The sequence below is a fragment of the Typopeltis vanoorti genome, chromosome 15 (assembly GCF_054136105.1).
Source record: "Typopeltis vanoorti isolate ZY-2024b chromosome 15, IOZ_Tvanoo_1.0, whole genome shotgun sequence".
In the NCBI taxonomy this organism is placed as follows: domain Eukaryota; kingdom Metazoa; phylum Arthropoda; class Arachnida; order Uropygi; family Thelyphonidae; genus Typopeltis; species Typopeltis vanoorti.
In genome coordinates this window covers 22700314-22721328 of record NC_143563.1, presented here as the reverse complement: position 1 = coordinate 22721328, position 21015 = coordinate 22700314, and the positions used below count along the sequence as shown (strand labels likewise).

At 36.5% G+C, this 21015-nt stretch overlaps 1 protein-coding gene across 3 annotated transcripts in view; it reads left to right on the top strand.

The window, feature by feature from the left end:
- The window catches only part of LOC150098493 (uncharacterized), a 137208-nt gene that overhangs the window by 94854 nt on the left and 21339 nt on the right, over positions 1–21015 (top strand). For all 3 annotated transcript variants that reach the window (XM_090405356.1, XM_090405357.1, XM_090405358.1), the window contains one exon: positions 6855–7011. In XM_090405356.1, the coding sequence (XP_090261482.1) occupies positions 6855–7011 (157 nt within the window). The remainder of the gene's footprint in view (positions 1–6854; positions 7012–21015) is intronic.

Here is a 21015-nt window from a genome sequence, read left to right as displayed (position 1 = left end):
AACATTGATTCTGCCAGAGAGGCATGTGGTGAGGTTGTCTGCAAGGATAATAAAATCAGAACTCCCTGGTGGACACAGGAAGTTAAAGAAGCAGTGAAGGAAAAGAAGAAAACCTATCAAAAGTTCCTGTCAAATAAGTCAGCTTGTGCTCTTAGAGAATACAGAGACAAATGCAAGAATACTAAACACTGTGTAAAACTAGCTAAACAAAAGTCATGGGAGGACTTTGGCAAGAATATAGAAAATAAATATCAAGAAGGTGGCAAAATATTCTGGAGGTTGTTGAAGAAGCTTAGGAATGGAGGAAAGAGTGTTATAAAAGGAGTAAGAGATGATAAAGGTGACATGAAAACTGGAGAAAAGGATATCCTTGAAGTATGGAGTAATTCCTTTGAAAAACTGCTAAATGAAACAAGCAGTGATGACAGCACAGTGGTAAAAAAACACTGACCAGGCATGCAGCCAGGAATACATATCCATACTTGAAGTAGAAAAAGCCATCAAAGGCTTGAAATGTGGAAAGGCAGCTGGAGTAGATGATATTCGACCATAAATGCTGAAGTATGGTGGTATAAGAGTCTTATAGTGGCTGCACTGCATAGTTCAGAAAGCCTGGACAGAGGGACGAATTCCCGATGATTGGAGTAGAGCTCTAATAGTATCCATATATAAAAAGGGAAATAAAACTGAATGTGAGAATTACAGAGGTATTTCCCTACTGAGTGTTCCTAGCAAGATCTGTGCAAGTATACTTGAGAAACGGTTGAGAGGAATTGTGGAAGAAAAGCTTGGTGAAGAGCAAGCTAGATTCAGGCCAAATAGAGGCTGTCAGGATCTTCACTTTACGACAAATAGTCGAGAAAGCATGGGAATATAATAGAAATCTGTATTTAAGTTTTGTCGATTTGGAAAAGGCATATGGCAAGGTGCCAAGAGAGAAGTTATTCAATACGCTACAGTTATATGGTGTCAATGGGGCATTATATCAAGCAATACTTAGTCTTTATTTGAGTTGTAAGTCAGCAGTTAGAATTGAAGGAAGTACAGGAAGATGGTTTAATGTTAAATCCGGTGTGAGACAAGGATGTACATTATCCCCTCTGTTATTCATTATCTATATGGATCACATTATGAAGGAAAGTGGTATTAAACCTGATATCAAAATTGGAGATGTTAATGTCAGCTCTTTGCTTTATGCGGATGATGTTATACTTCTAAATAAATCCGCTACAAGTCTGCAAGATTCTCTGACTAAATTGAATAGCTGTTGTAATAGATATGGTATGAAGGTCAGCAATAAAAAGACAAAGACAATGAAAATAGGCAGAATCATTGAAAATGTCAACTGTGTTGTGAATGGAGAACCTGTGGAACAAGTGAAACATTTCAGCTCCTTAATCACGATTTTTACTGAAGATGGTAAATTAAATATAGAAATAGACAACGGAATCAGCAAAGCTGGTATGGTAGAAAGTCAGTTGAATAAATTCATATGGAATAAGAGAGAAATTAGTCGGAACACTAAATTAGCTGTATACAAGACAGTGTTCAAACCAGTTTTAACTTTTGGATCTGAGAGCTGGGTCAGAAGTAAAACACTTGACCAAAGACTAGAGACGGCAGATATGAGAGTCCTGAGAAAGATGATAGGCGTGAACAGATGGCATCAATGGCAATATCATATTAAAAATGAGGATATTAGGAAAGAACTTGACATTGTCAACATCCAGGAATGTGTTAGCAGAGCTAATCTCAGGTGGTATGGTCACTTAAACAGAATGGGCGAAGAAAGATTAGCAAAACAAGTGTTCTCTGCCAGGGTGGCAGCAAAACGACCCAGAGGAAGACCAAGATACAGGTGGATTGATACGGTACAAAGTGCCTTAGACGATAGAAATATAAGATCTGATAATGTCGGAGTCTTTACAAGTAACAGACTGATTTGGAGGAAAATTATAGATAGGAAGTTAGTAATGATGTAATTTTTTTCATGTAGTACTATCATATTCTGTACACCCCTTGAGGGTACATGGCAGGAATTTGATGATGATGATGGGAATGAGCATTATCATAGAAATAATTATGAGGAGAGAACAATTTTTTGTTCATTCAGTTATCCAACTGTGGCATGCAGACTACAGATAAGAATATACAAAAAATAAAAGCATGCAAGTAGTTTATTAGGTTTGTACATGAATGCTAGAAACAAAGAGGTAGAGTTTGATGCCTTGGTTAATATATTAGGAGGACCTCAGATTGTAGGCATTAGTAAGACCTGGCTATCAGAAGAATACTAACATATCAAGTGTCAAGAGTGCAGTATTTTAGGAAGGATAGATAGGAGAGGAGAAGACATGCTGCTCATGATTTTGGATGACTTGAATCCAGTCAGCTTTAAGACCTGTGACTGTAATACAAGTAACTGTTTTTCATGTGGCAGTGAGTTTGAAGCCATCTGTTGTGAGGTGGAGTCTAACAAGATCAAATACATTGTTGGGTGTTGTTACAGATCTAGTGGATCAATTGCTAGTGATGAAGCAATGCATCACCAAATAAAGATGATCAGTGTGAAAATAGTAAGCATAATGGAGGACTTCAATTATCCAAACATTGATTGGGTAGCAGTAAAATCTCATGAGAAGAATGAACCTGAATTTATTGAGCTGATTTTGCAAGACAACTTCCTCAATCAGCATGTAAGAGAAGGAACTAAAGGTCAAAGAGTGTTAGATTTGATTATAGGATCAGAGGGTGTTTCAGTTAAAGATGTAACTATTCTGCTTCCAGTTGGTGACAGTGATTGTGCAGTACTCACTTGGGATGTGACTAAGTTTATGAATGTTCCATTCAGAAAAGGTTACATGCTGAACTACAAAATTATGACAAACTGAGGAGTTTACTCAGTTCACTGGAATGGATCGGTTGGGAAGAATATCAACAGTGCATGGGAAGCATTTAAACAATACTTAAATGATGCAATATCAGAATGTGTCTCGAGAGTTCGAAGAATAAATAGGATAGGAGTCAAATGGATTTGTAAGCAAGAGTCCATAAGAAAAATATGATGTGGAAGGGATACTGTGTGCATAAGAATGATGTCTGTTATGAAAATTATAGGCAGCAGGCAAGAGGACTCAACTGCTGTAGGAAAAGTTGTCTGAGTTTTAAAAGAAATCGACTATGCAAGCCAAAGACAATTCCAAAGAATTTGGTTGTTATGCTGCAAGTAAAAGAATGAAAGAATGAATATGAAAGAATAACTCTACTGAATGCAGATGGTGAGAGGATGACAGATGCAGAAGAGATTGTTCAACAAACGAGTGCCCATTTTTCTAAAAGCTTTCAACCTGGTGTGCAACATTTGCATTTACTGTTTCCTCTTATGTGTATGAGGAGGTATTCGAGCTGTTGCCCAAATGGAATAAGAATTCAGCAATAGGGACTGATGAGATAACTGCATGAATGCTAAAAGAGTGTTCGGCTGAACAGGCTGTTCCTTTGACCAGGCTATATAATTTAAGTCTCAAAACAGAGAAGATTCCAAAGGAGTAGAAAGAATGTATGGTAATCCCATTATACATGTCTGCAAGGGAATACTAAGGCAAGTGATGGGAAGTCTTAGCTTCTTTATACAAGTTACCCCAGTCCTGAAAATAGTCCAGGTGCAAACTTGTTTGCTTCTATTTAAATAAAGGATTAAACCAAGTATATGATTTCTTGGTATCTTTAATTTAAAATGAAACCTATAAAACAACTCAGTATTAGACCAGAAGATGTTATTGTTGATGTCCAATTCAGGCTGAACCAGGTCAGATTTTTGAGGTGTATTATGGATGATCTATGACTGGTGTCCTTCCTACAGTCGTTTTTTCTGCAAAATGTCCTGTTTGTCCAAAGTAGGAATGAAGGCAATTGCACGGCCTGGTAAACACTTTATACTTTGTGTAGGATAACCAGGAAGTAATTTTATTAACAGGAAAAAATGTGGGACCTAAATTATATCTTTTAGGGATCTTTGAAGTATATTTAGATATTTCCATGATTTATGGAATTGAGACTTGCCATACAGGGTCTGGATTCCTAGGGACCAGCTGGTGTCACAGATGTGTTGAATCTTCTTTGAGGGGAAGCCTGTAGTACAATGTTTCAGATGGAATCAAGTTAGTTCTAGTCTCATATCTTTGTAGTCAGAGCAGACAATATGTGCTCTATTAAGCAGGGATTTGATGATACTCAGTTTTTGAGAAGGATGATGGACTGAATTTTGTTGTATACAATTGCCTATGAAGGTAAGTTTATGATGAACTAAAGTTGTTTGTGCACCAGATGAAGTATGAGAGTGGTGGATATCCAAGAAGACTAATTTTCCATCTTTTTTTATTTTTCATAGTGAAGTTGATGCATTGCTGAAGGCTTAATCTTGATTAGGAATGTTGGTAGCGACCCTTCAGATTCCGAAAAAATGATGAAAACATCATCATATACTCAAAAGGAAGGTTGCAGTTGTGTTGAAGTGAATAACAAGTCTTGAAGATGCTCTAAGTAGAAATGGGCTAAGGTAGGAGAAAGATGGCTCCCCATAGCAGTACCTTCAGCAATCTGCTTGTTGATTTTGTTTCTACAGATGAAATAGACCGAGTGAATGACATTGTCGAAGAGTTCAGCTGTTTCTGGAGAGAACTCTTGTAATTACAACAACTGGAGAGTGTCAGCAAGAGGTACAATTGTAAATAAGAAGCGGGATGTCAGAACTGACCATGATGTAAGTAGGCTGCAAGGATAAGGTTTTAATTTTTGTCAGGAATTCTGATGAATTTTTCATGGAAAATTGCTTATATGAGCACCTAAGGTAAGCTAGGAATTTGACTAGGCAGCAGGTAGGAGCATCAGCAGTGGACTATGGTTTTGTGAGGAACATCTTTGCGATCTTTGGTAAGTCATAGAAACTTGACATTATCAAAAGCATCATGATACAGAATGGCTTCGCCTCAAAGATCATTTGTAGCACTTACAAGTTATTTCCTAGGAACCCTTGACCCTGTATGGTGAGTCCCAATTTCATACATCATGGGAATCTCAGAATCTGCTTCATAGATCCTTAAAAGATATAATTTAGTTCCCATATTTTTTCCTATAAATAAAATTGCTTTGTTCCCCCCCCCCACACACAAAGCATAAATATCCCCTCACTCCTTCCTCAGTGTTTCCCAGGTTCTGTGTGATTTACTCAAACAGGATGTTCTGAAAAAATGACTGTTGGAACACCAGTCTCATATCATCCATAATAAGCCTGAAAAATCTGACCTGAAAGAGCAACATTTAAAATTTTTTCTGTCCATGATATCTTTGGCATTCTTCTATATAGCCACATCTCAAAGGCTTCAATTTTCTTGAAGGTTGTCGTCTTCAATCTCCAATTGCTCAAGTTAAGGGGAGTAAAACTGATACTTGTAATGATTACTTTGTTTCTTTTTTTTTTTTTTTTTTTGGATAATTTAGGATGATATAATCATAAAATTAAAGTATTGCATGGCATTCGTATACACATCACTAGGTGCAGAAACCAACCCATTTTATATAATGCACAATATTTTATTTTAAGAAGTAACTTAAGTATAAAGAGCTAATAAGCTTCATTTCGGCAATGAAACATTACTTAAATTAAGGGGATATTATTAAATCCCACATAGTTTTAAAACCGAATAAGAAACTCAAAGATTGGAATCAGAGAGTTTCTTGCCGAATATAGTAAACTATAAAGTATCGGCGACACTAACGTTAGCCAATGCAAGTGATCCTAGTACGTAGTACAATACAGAACGACTCGTTGCAAAGGTGGGGGAAGTTCAGATCACTATTCTTAGGTATTTTCCATAATGTAAAAACACAATTCCTAGGAAATGTATGCTGTTATTACATTATGGAGGGAGGTCACTACCCAGACCGGTTTCAGCCTTTTTTGAGGCTTCATCAGTGAGTAGCTAGACCTAATACCAAAGTGTATAGTGAAAAGAACTTATGTACTCTGCGAACGAGGTTTCCAAACAGGTGCAACCATTAAGTTACTTAAGTATAAAGAGCTTTTCATTGCCGAAATGAAGCTTATTAGCTCTTTATACTTAAGTAACTTAATGGTTGCACCTGTTTGGAAACCTCGTTCGCAGAGTACATAAGTTCTTTTCACTATACACTTTGGTATTAGGTCTAGCTACTCACTGATGAAGCCTCAAAAAAGGCTGAAACCGGTCTGGGTAGTGACCTCCCTCCATAATGTAATAACAGCATACATTTCCTAGGAAATGTGTTTTTACATTATGGAAAATACCTAAGAATAGTGATCTGAACTTCCCCCACCTTTGCAACGAGTCGTCCGATATTGTACTACGTACTAGGATCACTTGCATTGGTTAATGCTAGTGTCGCCGATACTTTATAGTTTACTATATTCGGCAAGAAACTCTCTGATTCCAATCTTTGAGTTTCTTATTCGGTTTTAAAACTATGTGGGATTTAATATCCCCTTAATTTAAGTTAAGAAGTTAGTTTTATATATGTGTATGATTATATGACTTGAAATAATATTACATTATTTTTGAAATTTTCCATATAATTAAGACAGTTCAAAAATAGAAATTTTACATGAAAATTCTACCAAAAATAATAAATAAAACTGGAATGTTGTATACGACAAATTTTGTAAAACTGCGTCTACCCATTGTGGAGACATCATAGAGAGTTACAGTTCTCACTTGATTTGCAACATGTGTGAGACAACCTGGAATAAACATGTTAATGAAATCATTTTACAATTTTTTTTTTCTTTTTTCAAGTAATGCTTTGTTTGTTTTGAACAGAGAATTGATCAGTCTGCTCATGATCAAAATAGATCGCCTATGGAAATGTTTTTAAATGACATATATTCAGAGAAAGGAAGCCTTGGTAACCTAATAGATGTTTTGATTAAGAAGGAGATGATCGCTACGCTTCGCTTTTTATGGAATATCATTGAGAGTAAGTGTAAACAAATATTTTTACGTAAGAGAAAATAAATTCTATTTTTATTGTTGTAATCACTCCTGATAAATTCATTTAGAGAGATCTACTTTTAACTAGTATTTTATGTTTAATTGCTTTAAGATGCATTTATATGATGTAACTTTATTTCATATACAGGGTGTCCCTGAATTCATGGCCCAAACGTGAGGAGATGGTAGTACACACCAAAACCACCAACATTCATTTTAGAATATGCGGCTGCAAAGCAGCCTGGTGCCAGTAGGGGGTGCAGACAAGGCGGCACAGCTTAAAAGCGCTGGATTGGCCAAACCCCAGCATTCTCAGCATTGACTGGACATGAGATGGAGCAGTTTACAAATGCAGAGCAAGCTGATATGCACCTGATGTACGGGCAATGGTAGAGAGGCGCAAAGACTGTACCATGAGCAATATCCTATGTGCCATGTGCCCGATCATAAAATGTTTGCTCGACTGCACCGTCAGCTGTGTGAGGCAGGCACCTTCCACGTCAGTCGACATGATGCTGGACAAGCACAGACGGTCAGAACGCCAGCTATTAGCAAGGACATCTTGTGTATGGTGACAGATAACCCAGGTACAAGCACGCGATCTGCCGCCCCGGAGCACGGGTGGGCATCGGAACAGTGCTGGTGAGGACTGCATGAAGAAGGGCTTCACCCCTATCACTTGCAGCGAGTGTAGGCATTGACAGCTGTTGATTATTCCCTGTGCATGGATTTCGCCCAGTGGTTCCTGCAGCAAAGTGTCGTACAGCTCAATTTCCCCGCTGCCCATGTGCTCTTTACGGATGAAATCAACTTTCTCACATGAAGGCGTAGTCAATGTTCGTAATGCGCATTTGTCGGCGGCCCAGAATCCCCATGGTGCATGTCCACAGTCGAACCAGCAACGATTCGCCATCAGTGTCTGGGCGGGGATCGTGCATGACTACTTAATTGGACCCTATCTACTGCCGGACCACTTCGATGGGGGAACGTACTGTATTTTTCTGCAACAGATTTTGCCCGAATTGCTTCAGGATGTTCAAGTCGCCATCCACTCCTGTATGTGGTTTCAGCACGATGGGACACCTGCCCATTTCAGCATGGACGTGCATCAGCATCTTAATGCCACATTTGGGATCCGATGGATTGGCCGTGGTGGTCCCATCCCGTGGCCCCCAGATCGCCCGATCTTTCTTGTCTCGATTTCTTTTTGTGGGGTCATTTGAAGTGTGTGTCGTGTATGAGATGCCCGTGCGGTCCACAGAGGATCTGGTAGCCCAACTCCATCACAGCCAGCAACGTGCGTTACAAGCCCGGTGTTTACTGCAGGTACGCCAATCACTACTCCGCCATTGTGCTACATGTATCAATGTTGGTGGGCAGACGTTTGAGCATTTGTTTTAATGATCTCCAATAAATGTCACTCTGGAAACCTGTGTCTGTCTGTCCTTCATTTCCGACTCCTCACTGCGTTTGCAGCCACATGTTCTATGACAAATATTGGTGGTTTCGGTGTGTACTACCATCCCCTCGCATTTGGGCCATGAATTCAGGGACACCTTGTATATCGGTAATGTTAAATTTGTTGGAAAATGGTTAGTTCAGTTCTTGATTAACAGAGGATCCTAGTAATACTATGGTTTTCCCAATGGGATAATTGGTATATTCAGTATTATTATTATTAACATCTGACCTCCATGGAATCAGAGACTCATGGCAGGTATGCACTGTTGCACACATTGCTCATCCAACCATGCCTTAAACTGATTCAATGTGTCTACATTCATGACACACTCAGGCAATGCATTCTACTCACCAACCACTCTCCATGCAAAGAACCTTCTCTTCACTCCTTTGTTCACACCCTCCTCTTTATACAGTTTCCAGCGATGACCTCTTGTTCTACCTCCCCTCTCTCATTCTATGAAAAATCTCTTTCATGTTTACATGATAACAACCCCTGACTTGCTTTTTTGTTTCAATTATATTCCCCCCCCCCTCATGTTCCTTCTGTTCACAAGTCTTTGCGGCCTAAATTCTCTCAATCTGTCCTCATACTCCACATTCCGAACGCCACTGACTACCTTTATGAATCTTCTCTGGACCATTTCCAACATATCCTCATCACCATGAAAACCCAGAGACCAAATCTGTGCACAGTAATCTGTATGAGGCCTGATCTATGGCATCATATTGGTTATTATGCATAGATTTATAATCAGTCCTATCCAAGCCACTTGTTGGTTGTTATTTCTCCACCACACCTTCCCAATCACCTTTATCATGCAGACCACTTACCACATATTTGCTCAGTCTCAACTTCCCCACCCACATTGCAGTATACTCTATCTTCATACACACATTCACTACCACTTGCAACATCCGCTCTACTTATGCCATGTCCACCTGGACTCCCTCCCATCTCCTTGTTTCTCTTGCATTCCCATTTTCTCTCTCTTCATCTCTCTCACACTACTACTACTGTTTCCACTGCCAAGAACTTCTGTCTTTTCAGTACCACTCTCCTGATTTTTCACTTAATCTCTTGCACACATCACACACTGTACTTCCATCCAGCAACACTTTCTCCATTGCACTCATTCCAAAGTCATTCAAAGCCGGCCTGGTTAGCTGAGTGGTCAGCATATCAGCTCTCCAGCCAAAAGACTGCGGGTTCAAATCCCGCTGTGGGCAAGGATGTTTGTGATTGTCTGTGAAAATCTAGTGGCAGTTGTGGGTGGAAGATGGTGTTGGTGTAGATGATGATAGTAGTTGTGGTAGAGACAGAGTTGTACTCATCATCATAACACTAATTATGGGTATAGACCATATTGGTCTGTTCTGGTCTCATTATCCATCCAATATCCTTTTTTTGATGTCTACCCTGCCTTCTCTTTCCAATTGGCTTATATTTTAGTATTTGTTTAGGATGTCGGGTGTTGGCCATTCGGTTTACATGTTCAATCCATTTTTGTTTATAATTGTTTAGTTTTTCTTCTATTCATTTTGTTTTTAGTTCTTTTAAAATGTCTTTGTTATTTTTTTTGATCTAATAATGTGTATTTTGCAGTTCTTCTTATAAATCTCATTTCACTTGTTTTTATTCTTTGTTTATCTTGTTTGTTTATTGCCCAAATTTCACTGCCATATAATAATTTGGGCTCTGCTAAAGTATTTGTATATTTCGTGTTTTGCGTGTAAAACACGAAATATACAATATTTCATGTTTTACACGCAATTTGGGTTGAGTTCTATTTATCAGGCCGATAATCTGTAAAAATTGTGAAGTTTTTAATTTTGTCATTTTCTCCTTCACATGATATTTCACATCCAAGATAACTGAAAGTATTTATCTGCTCTATTATTTTATTATTAATAACGATTTTGCTTCTAACTGGAGTTTGTCCACAAAATGCCATTGTTTTAGTTTTATCTATGGAAATTTTCATTCCAAACTGTTCTACTATAATGTTTAAATTATATATTGCTCTTTGTAAATTGACTTCCTTATCTGATATTATTACCTGATCATCTGCAAATAATAGCATATTTATTTTGTTATTCCTATAAAATTTCTATACCTTGATTGTTTAAGGTGTTCCACTGTATTCATATTTCATTAATGTAAATATTGAAAAGTGTTGCAGACAGAGGGCATCCCTGTCTTACTCCTTGGTTTATAGATTGTTTTTCAGACAACTTTTCATTTATTTTTATTTCATTATCTTTATATATATTTAATGTTGCATGTAGTAAAATATTAGGTATATTTATTCTTTGTAATATATCAAACAGTATATATATTTTTACTTTGTCAAATGCTTTTTTGTAATCTATAAACAAAAGATGAGTTTCCAAATTAACTTCTTTTTTTTTTTTTTTCTGTAAGTAGTTTTAAACAGAAAGTTGCATCCATTGTAGAGCCCTCCTTTTCTAAATCCATTTTGTCATTCTAATAATATTTTTTCACTGTATATTTTTAGTTTTTCATTAAGTATTCTGCTATATATTTTGTAGCATGTATTCAATAAACTAATACCTCTGTAGTTATCCCCTTTTTAAATATAGGTATTACTATGCTTGTATTCCATTCTATTGGTATTTGTCCATTTGTATATATTTTATTTTATAATTTTAGTAATCTTTGATGAAATTTTTTCCTAGCAGATTTATACAGTTTGGAGTTTATCCCATCTTCTCCTGCTGATTTGCCATTTTTTATTTTATTTTCATTGTCCTTTAATTCTTTCATCGTTATCATATCATTTAAGATATTTTGTAGGTTTCTGGTGTAATTATTTTTGATGCCAGTATTATCGATCCAAAGATCTGTAAAGTAATCCAAGAATTCTTTTACATATATTTCACAATTTATATTTGCAGTTTCTTTTATATCTGCATTCATGTGTTTTAGTATTTTGTATATGTCATTTTCTAGATATGATACAAATTTTTCCTAGCTTTCTCTGTGTCTCTTTCTGGTTTCTCTTTTGACTATTGCTTGTCTTTTTTTATATTCAATTTCATCTTATTATTTTTTGCTACTTAACCATCTTTTAAAAGCCAGCTTTTTATTTTCAATTATTGTTTTTATTTCATTGTCCCATATATGTAATTTTTTATTTTTATGATATTTTTTGTGTTCCTAGACTTTCATATGCTGCTGATGTGATAATTTCTTTTATATTATTCCATTCTTTCTTAATGTCTTCATTTTCTTGTATTTTTTCAAAGTAGTTATTAATCCTCTGTTGGTATAAATTTCTTATACTTGAATCATTTAGTAGTTTTACTTTGTAATTAGATTTTGTTTCTGTAGTTTGTTTATTTTTTTGTATTTTTTGTAGCCAGTTTGGCGGAAATCTTAGTTTTGCCTGTACTAAATAGTGATTTGTTTCAATTTCTAGCCCTCTTCTAACTTTAACATCTAGGAAGAGGTTTTTTTTGTTTTTTCATTTGCTATAAAGTAATCTATTATTGATTTTTGTCCTCTTGCACACCACGTATATTTATGTATATTTTTATGTTTGTAAAATGTATTCATTATTTTTAAATTATTATATATTGTATAATCAATGAGTCGCTTTCCATTTTTGTTTACTGTTGGTTCTCCAAATTTTTGTATATTATTGTTAATTTTTTTCATTCTTATTCTGGCATTAAGATCTCCAGCTATAATTATATGGTCTATTTTATTTAATTTTTCATATATTCCTTGTAACTCTTTGTAAAAGTAATAATTTTCTTCTTCTTTTCCTTCTTCAGGGGCATACACTCCAACAACTATTAAATTTTCTTTATTTAATTTTAATCACACTTCTAATATTCTTTCATTCTAGTATGTATAATGAGTTATTTTTGCTTTAATTGATTTATGGATCCAAATCATTACACCAGCTTTTGCATGTATTTGCTTGTCCACTCCACTATTTATGATATTGTTAGCCGTTTCTTTTGTTCCTTTAAGTTTCTTTTTTGTTTTTGTAAGAACTGCAATTTCTATATTTTTGTCATTTAAAATTTTATCCAATTCTTCTTCTTTATGTGCTATGCTTCTAATGTTCCATGCAGCATATTTCACCGTGTTTTTCTTTTTCTAAAGTTTCTTAACTTTTTTCCAGTTTGTAGTCGTTTCCCATGTTTTCTGTCCAGTTTGGATTTCATTGAGACTTGAAAGTATCCCGATGTCAAGTGACTAGCATGACGATAAGTATCCTAGTGGTGGGGCTGCCACCTTAAGACAACTAGGCTTGCCTTTTTTAGTAGATAGTGGAAACTACAGTTTGAGAGGAAAGAGTCATCCTCTCACCCTCGAATTGCTCTAATAGTACTGGAGACTGGAGGGGAAGGAGTAAGAAGTAAGAGAGAGTAGAGGAAAAGAAGAGTAGAAGAAGAGTCTCCAGATATGATATACCAAGTGTATATTGTGCCAAGTAAGATCAGGTCTAGCTTGGGTATCTTGGGTTTGCAATGCCTATACTCATCACCAATGTGAGCCCCTGAAAAAGTTTTACTCGTAGAGTAAAAATGCAACCCATCACACCTGTATAATTTCATTCTTCCCTCAAACACATGCCATACATCCACAAACTGTGCTCCCTTATCCTCACACAGCTCTGCTAGCATGGCATTTATGATTTTGGCTCTCTGTTGTAACTCATCGTTGTCATGCCTTGGCAACACACTGACAATCTTTCCCACTGGATGTCTTTGGATATCCAGTGGGAAAGAATGGATATCTTTCACTCTTCTCAATAATCTCCTGATATTTTCCCTCACATGCTCCTTATGTCCACTTAGATCATTCATCCCCACAATCATCACTAATGCCCTTGTTCATTTCTTCCTCATGTCCAATGCTGCCTGAATTATCCTACTTATTCTTCCTCCTGGATTGCAGACTTTATTATTATTATTATTATTATTATTAAACAAGACCTCATGGAGTCAAAGACTCATCTAGGAGGTCCTTTTATCTCACACACATCTCATCATACTGGGTCTTAAACACATTCAAACTCCTTGCAGACACCACACTCTCAGGCAAGGCATTCCAATCATTCACAACTCTGCACGAAAAAAACCTGCCTCTCACTCCCCTACTCACACCCTCTTTATACAGTTTCCAGGGATGACCTCTGGTTCTCCCCTGATCTCCCACTATTCGCTGTAGAACTTCTCCACCATTGATCCTATAGCAACCCCTTACCAACTTGTAGGTCTCTATCATATCTCCCCTCTTCCTTCTCTCCACTAGTCTCTGCAAATTACATCTTTTCAATCTTTCCTCATACTCGACATTCCAGAGGTCAGAAACTACCTTAGTCAGTCGCCTTTGGACCCTTTCCAACATCTCTTCATCCTTCTGAAAACCAGGTGACCAAATCTGGGCACAATAGTCCATGTGTGGCCTAATCAAAGCCTTATACAATGGAACAAGAATCTCCCTACTTCTACACGTCAGTGTCCTCCTCATCATTCCCAGAAGTCTTTGTGTTGTTTTCACAATTTTGGCGATGTGACCCCTAAATTTTAGATCCTTATCCACTATCACTCCCAGATCTCTTATTTCCTCTACTTCCAACAATATATTCTCACCAAGCATAAATTCTGCATCCCATCTTTGTTTTCCAAATTTTAAAACCTTACATTTTGCAACATTGAACTCACATCCCCATTTGCTTGCCCAATTACTCAATTTATTCAAGTCTTCTTGCAAGGCCACAACATCTTCACTACTCTTTATGGTTCGTCCCAACTTTGCATCATCTGCAAACAACTGAATATCTCCATCCAAATCTTCGCCAATATCATTAATATACAAGTTAAATAGTAATGGCCCTAAAACAGATCCCTGAGGCACTCCACTAGTGACTTTCCTTTTCCTGGATATTGCACCCCCATACACAACTTGTTGATACCTATCAGATAGCCAGTCTCCAATCCAATGCACTAATCTAATATCCAACCCCATCTGCTCTAGTTTGACTGTCAACTTATCATGAGGTACTCTATCAAAAGCTTTTGCAAAATCCAAGTATATTACTGTGTATCCTTCTCCTCTGTCCAAGGAAGCAGTCACTTTATTGTAATAAGTAAGTAGATTACTAAAACACGACCTCCCTTTAGCAAATCCATGCTGTCCATCAAAGATTATACCATTGTTGTCAACCCAACTCTGGATCCTAGTTCTCACAAGCTTCTCCAACAACTTAACCACAACACCTGACACACAGATAGGCCTATAGTTTGATGCTTGAGTTCGATCACCTCCTTTATGAAGTGGCACAATCTTGCCCTCCTTCCACTCTTTAGGGACTTGACCAAGTGCAAGACTCGTATTAAAAAAATATGTCAAGGCAGGTGTCAACTCTCTGGCACATTCCTTCAGAATACGCGGTGATATATTATCAAGTCCCACAGCCTTATTTACATCTAGTTTACTCAACTCCCCAAACACCTCTTGTTCACTTACAGTCAGTCTCTCCTCCCCATCATCAACTGCTCTTAATCTCTCCATGAAGTCACATTCACAAGATTGAAAGATCTTTATGAACTGCTCATTAAGTATCTCCACCACACATTCTCCAACAGCTGTCTTTATACCATTTCCTCCAATCAATGTCATCCTTCCATAATCATTCTTTCTTTTGCTGGCTACATATCGAAAGAACGCCCTAGGATTCTTTTTAGCTTCATTAGCTAACTGCTGTTCATACCTCTCTTTAGCTACTCTCACCAACCAAGTCACTCTCCTTGCCTGGTCTTTGTAGAACTCATGAAATTGGTTACTTCCACTTCTCTTATGCTGCCTCCACAATGCCCTTTTTCTCTGTATTGCAAGCTTAATCTCTTTATTCATCCATCTCACACCTAACTTATTTAACCTTCTCACCCGTGGTATACATTTAGACATTGCATCCACTAAATATTTTTTGAAAATCCCCCAAGCTGCATTGATCTCTTTTCCAGCTAACTCCTCATTCCATGCTACACCTGCAAGCTGTCTCCTGAGCTCTTCATAATCACCCCCCCTTGTAGTTCCACATATACCCTTTTTTCACAGGGGTCCTTGCACTGCTGGCAACCACCCAAGTAATCACCTCATGGTCACTTTGACCAATTGGTGGATGATTTGATACCTCATTGATAATTACATCCTCCGATGAGATGACCAAATCCAAGACCCTTAATCCTCTTGTGTCCTCTGTTACATACTGTTTGAGGTAGTTATCCCTCAAAAACTCAAGAAACTCATTTTCTTTACTTCCAGTTGCTATCTCTTCATTCCAGTCTATATTGCCATAATTAAAATCACCCATAATGATCACCCTTTTCTTATTTGCTTGGCTTATTTGACTATGCATTTCACTATGTAGAAGTGGACTCTCTTCATTAACTAATGAAGTTATGAAGTTCTTATGGACTCTCTCATTAACTAATCTTCTAATTATGGAATCTTCATATACTACTATCCTGGAATTACTCATCACCTCTTATTCTTTTTTCTTTCATTCTATTCTCTTGCACACTTTCATTAATTTCCACTAAACGTCTAACATCATTCTGCATATTCCTCATTTCATTTTTCATTTTCAGTAACTGTTTCATTAAAACTTGCATTCTCACAATTTCACTCTCTATCACTCTCACATTCTTGCTACCTCTTGTTGTGCCACACCTTACTTCTATTTCCTCATTCATACTTTCTTTCACTACCTTATCACTAACTTTCACTTCTACATTCTTGCATTCTTTCACTCTTTCAGTTTCACTAGCTTTTGTTTTATTTCTGCTTCTTTCATTTGTCTTGACTTTTCATCTGTCATTAATGCACTTGATTTTTGCAGTGCTTGCTTAGGTCACACTGGTCAACGTCCACGTGGTTGACTTCATGAGTACTGCCATTGCATTATATTTAAAGAAGAAATTTTCAACTAATAAATCACACAGAAATCATGCAGACATGCTTCGTTATCTAAATTAAATAGTACAACACTAAAATTTATGAAATATCGCCAATTATTACTCAAAATAGCACTTATCTTTCTGGAGCTCTTTTCTTTGCTTTTCTTTTTGAAATCTGATCTTGGTGACATTAACTTAATTGTTTATTTATAATTTAGAAAGTAATTTTAAATAAAATTGTTAATATTTGGACTTCTTTGGTAGACTGGATCCCTGAATTTGTCACCCAGATTTGGATAATTTTGTAGCCACTATTAAGCAGAGGTTTTGGATAAATTGGTATTCTTACTTCTGTATTGGTTTCATCATTTGAAATAATGCATATTAATGCTTTTTAGTATTTATTTATTAGTATATGTAGCGAGTTTCAAGTGCTGGAATTTTTTTAAATCTGTAACATACAAGAATTTCAAAAAGAAATTTTTGGCATTCTTGTATTCACAGTATGTTGTTGTTTTTCCATGCCTTCGTGGAGTCAGAAGACTCGTTGCAGGAGGCATAACATTCACAGACCACAATACCTATCATACATGGCCTTGAAAATATACATTGTTAGAACATTTATTCTTCTCTGGCAATGCATTTTGTTCATTCATTCATTCACTGCTTGCCATGCAAAAAATTTTCTTTTCACTTCCTTACGTACATGACCTTTTACTATTGTAAGGATGTCATCTCATTCTTCCATCTATTACCCTGTGCAATAATTCTGTCTATCTTATATATATATAATATTATGTATATACAGGAATCCCTCGATTAATGCATCTATTGATTAGTGTGTTTTCAATTAGTGCGTCTTTTTTTTCTACGCCCAAATGCAATTAATGCGCCTCTAAAATTTGATTAGTGCACCTGTACATATCTTAAAAATAAATGTTACAGATTTAAAAAATTTTTTATCTATACATTTTTTTTATGGCTAACTATTTTAAAAAATTACTCACCTGGATGAAATAATTTAGTTATCAGTTTAAAACATTTTTTAATGACATACTACACTATTTCCATGTACACTATGTTCCAAATTTACTGCCAAAATTCAAAATTCCAAAATTCAAATCTCGTCTACTAATTACATAGCATTTTGCTGATCATATCTTATTCCTCCTTTGCAGTTGTTTCCTTACTTTATTTTAAAATATTTTCCCGACCTTTAATCATGAATAAAAGAATTAGTGAGCAAAAAAGTGGAAATCTGAAAAAGATAAAAATCAAAAAGTAATCTCATTGGAAGAAAAACTTGAAATAATAAAGAAAAATGAACAAGATGAGTCCAGAGCAAAGATAGGACAAGAACACAAAATGGGTGAATCGACTATAAGTGCAATTTATGTAAAGCTGCTGAATGCAGAGAGAAGGGTAAGGCTGCTTCCAGTTCATCATGCATGCAGACCACTCAAAATCAAAATATTATAATGATTGAATTAGAGAGACTTCTTTTCACATGGATTGAAGATTGTAACCAAAAACAGATCCCACTAAGCACCAATTAAATTAAAAGCATTAAGCATTATTATTATTATTATTAAACAAGACCTCATGGAGTCAAAGACTCATCTAGGAGGTCCTTTTATCTCACACACATCTCATCATACCATGTCTTAAACACATTCAAACTCCTTGCAGACACCACACTCTCAGGCAAGGCATTCCAATCACTCACAACTCTGCATGAAAAAAACCTGCCTCTCACTCCCCTACTCACACCCTCTTTATACAGTTTCCAGGGATGACCTCTGGTTCTCCCCTGATTATTAAATTAAAAGCATTAAGTCTCTTTGCAACCTTGAAAGATAAGGCCATCAGTGATGGAAAAGAAGAAAAATTTCACACCAGTGCTGGGTGGTTTGAGTGTTTCATAAACAGAAATAGCCTACATAATGTTCGAATCACTGGCGAAGCTGCAAGTGCAGATAAGGAGTTGGCCACAAATTATCTAGAGATTTTTAAGAAAATTGTGGAAGCAGGGGGGGGGGGGCTGTTGTGCCCAATAAATGTGTAATGTAGATGAAACCTGTCTTTTTTCGGAAGTGAATGCCTTTCAAGGCTTTTCTGGCAAAATCAGAGAAATCTCAGCCTGGTTATGAAGTCTCAAAGTTGAATGAAATTACTTCTAATTACTGAAATTAGCAATATGCGAGCTGTTTGGAAGCACATTCTTCTACATTGTGCAAATGATTTTAGAGGTTTTTCAAATGAAATGGATAATGTTGTTGTTGAGGAAATTGCCAACATTGGCACGAATTGGGTTTTGATGAGATTGACAATGATAATATCCATGAGTTAATTAAATCTCATTCTGAGGAATTGAGTGATTCCGACCTGCTAAATTTAGATGCACATCGTGAAGATCCTGAAGAATATATGAAGAAAATTTAACCACTGACAGTCAGCCAGAAGAGATTTCATAGAAACAGTTTGAAAATATTTTTCATACAATTGAAGTTTTTAAGCAGCAGTGCTTAGAGGCTGACCCTGATGAAGAGAGAAACAGTAAAATTTGCAGAAGAGTAGAAGAAGCAATAGGGCTGTACTGTCAGTTGTATGAAAAAAAAAGAAACAGAATTCCTGCCAAAGTATGTTAGCTCAATTCTTTGTGATGAAGTAGAGTAATAAATTTATATTCTGAATATGTTTTATCGACTTTCAGCTTCACGGTTTTCCTTTAACTATGCCCTGAGACATATCCCAATTCTTTTATATATATATATAAAAAAAACTGAGGGTCAAAAATGAAATTGATAGAGGGATTACTGGTAATCTTATTATTATTATTATTATTGTTATTCCTGATACCTCCAAGGAGTCCGAAGACTCATCGCGGGAGGACATCTTCAACTCTCTCTACACCTTACCTCTACTACGAATCAACGCCATCTACCGCCCACCTCCAACACCACCACAACTAGTAATTTTTGTCTGTAAATTGCGTGTGTTCTGAAGGGCCGATTTGTATGTATGCGGGATGAAAAACCCGAGTTTCCGGGAGAAAAAACCCTGCTACCTCCGTATGAGATCGGCTAACTCACCATCGATTGAAATCGACCAGATAAAGATTCCTCCCGTCGCGACGAGAATCGAACTTAGGCCTATTCCAATCGAAGGGCGCAATGTACCGTCGTTCTTCCAATTGCGCTACGGAGGCGCTATATATATATATTTATATATATATTTACATCTATAATAATTATATCTATCTTATAGGTTCCTTTTACCAGCTTGTATGTCTTAATAATAAGATCTCTTCTCCTGTCTGCTCAGCTTTGCAGACTACATTTCTTAATTTGGTTCCATACTCAATATTCTGGTGTCCTAAGGCAATCTTAGTTACTTGCCTCTGCACTACTGCTTCCTTATTGCACATATAATCAAGTGACTGGCTTGATTAGTGCCTTATACAGTATACAAGAAGCTATGACTTCTTGATTGCTACTTATCAGGATTCTTCAAATATAGTACTTTATCAAACACTTTAGCAAAAGCAAAAAACTGAAGCAAAATTCAAAAATTTCATATAAGCATCATCATATCTAATACATCTGTCACCCTCTATGAAATGTAACCATGTTATTGAAGTAAGATCTCCCTTTAACAAGCTACTCAAATTGCTCTCTTGAAAGATTTCCATTCTCATCAGTAAAAGTGATTTACATCTCTAACACCTTTGCCACTAAACTTGATACACCCACTAGCCTATGATTGGATACTACTGACTGGGATTCCCTCTCTTGTACAGTGGCACTATATTTCTTTCTTCCACCTCTTCTGGGATTTTTTTCTTTTGCCAGGCTTCTTCAACAAGTCATGGATGCTGCCAGCTCTTTTGCACATTCTATTCATGTAAATTAATAGAATGTAAAATAATGTAAAAAGAGATCTGTTTTAGGGCCATTACTATTTAACTTGTATATTAATGATATTGGCGAAGATTTGGATGGAGATATTCAGTTGTTTGCAGATGATGCAAAGTTGGGACGAACCATAAAGAGTAGTGAAGATGTTGTGGCCTTGCAAGAAGACTTGAATAAATTGAGTGATTGGGCAAGCAAATGGGGATGTGAGTTCAATGTTGCAAAATGTAAGGTTTTAAAATTTGGAAAACAAAGATGGGATGCAGAATTTATGCTTGGTGAGAATATATTGTTGGAAGTAGAGGAAATAAGAGATCTGGGAGTGATAGTAGATAAGGATCTAAAATTTAGGGGACACATCGCCAAAATTGTGAAGACAACACAAAGACTTCTGGAAATGATGAGGAGGACACTGACGTGTAGAAGTAGGGAGATTCTTGTTCCATTGTATAAGGCTTTGATTAGGCCACACATGGACTATTGTGCCCAGATTTGGTCACCTGGTTTTCAGAAGGATGAAGAGATGTTGGAAAGGGTCCAAAGGCGACTGACTAAGGTAGTTTCTGACCTCTGGAATGTCGAGTATGAGGAAAGATTGAAAAGATGTAATTTGCAGAGTCTAGTGGAGAGAAGGAAGAGGGGAGATATGATAGAGACCTACAAGTTGGTAA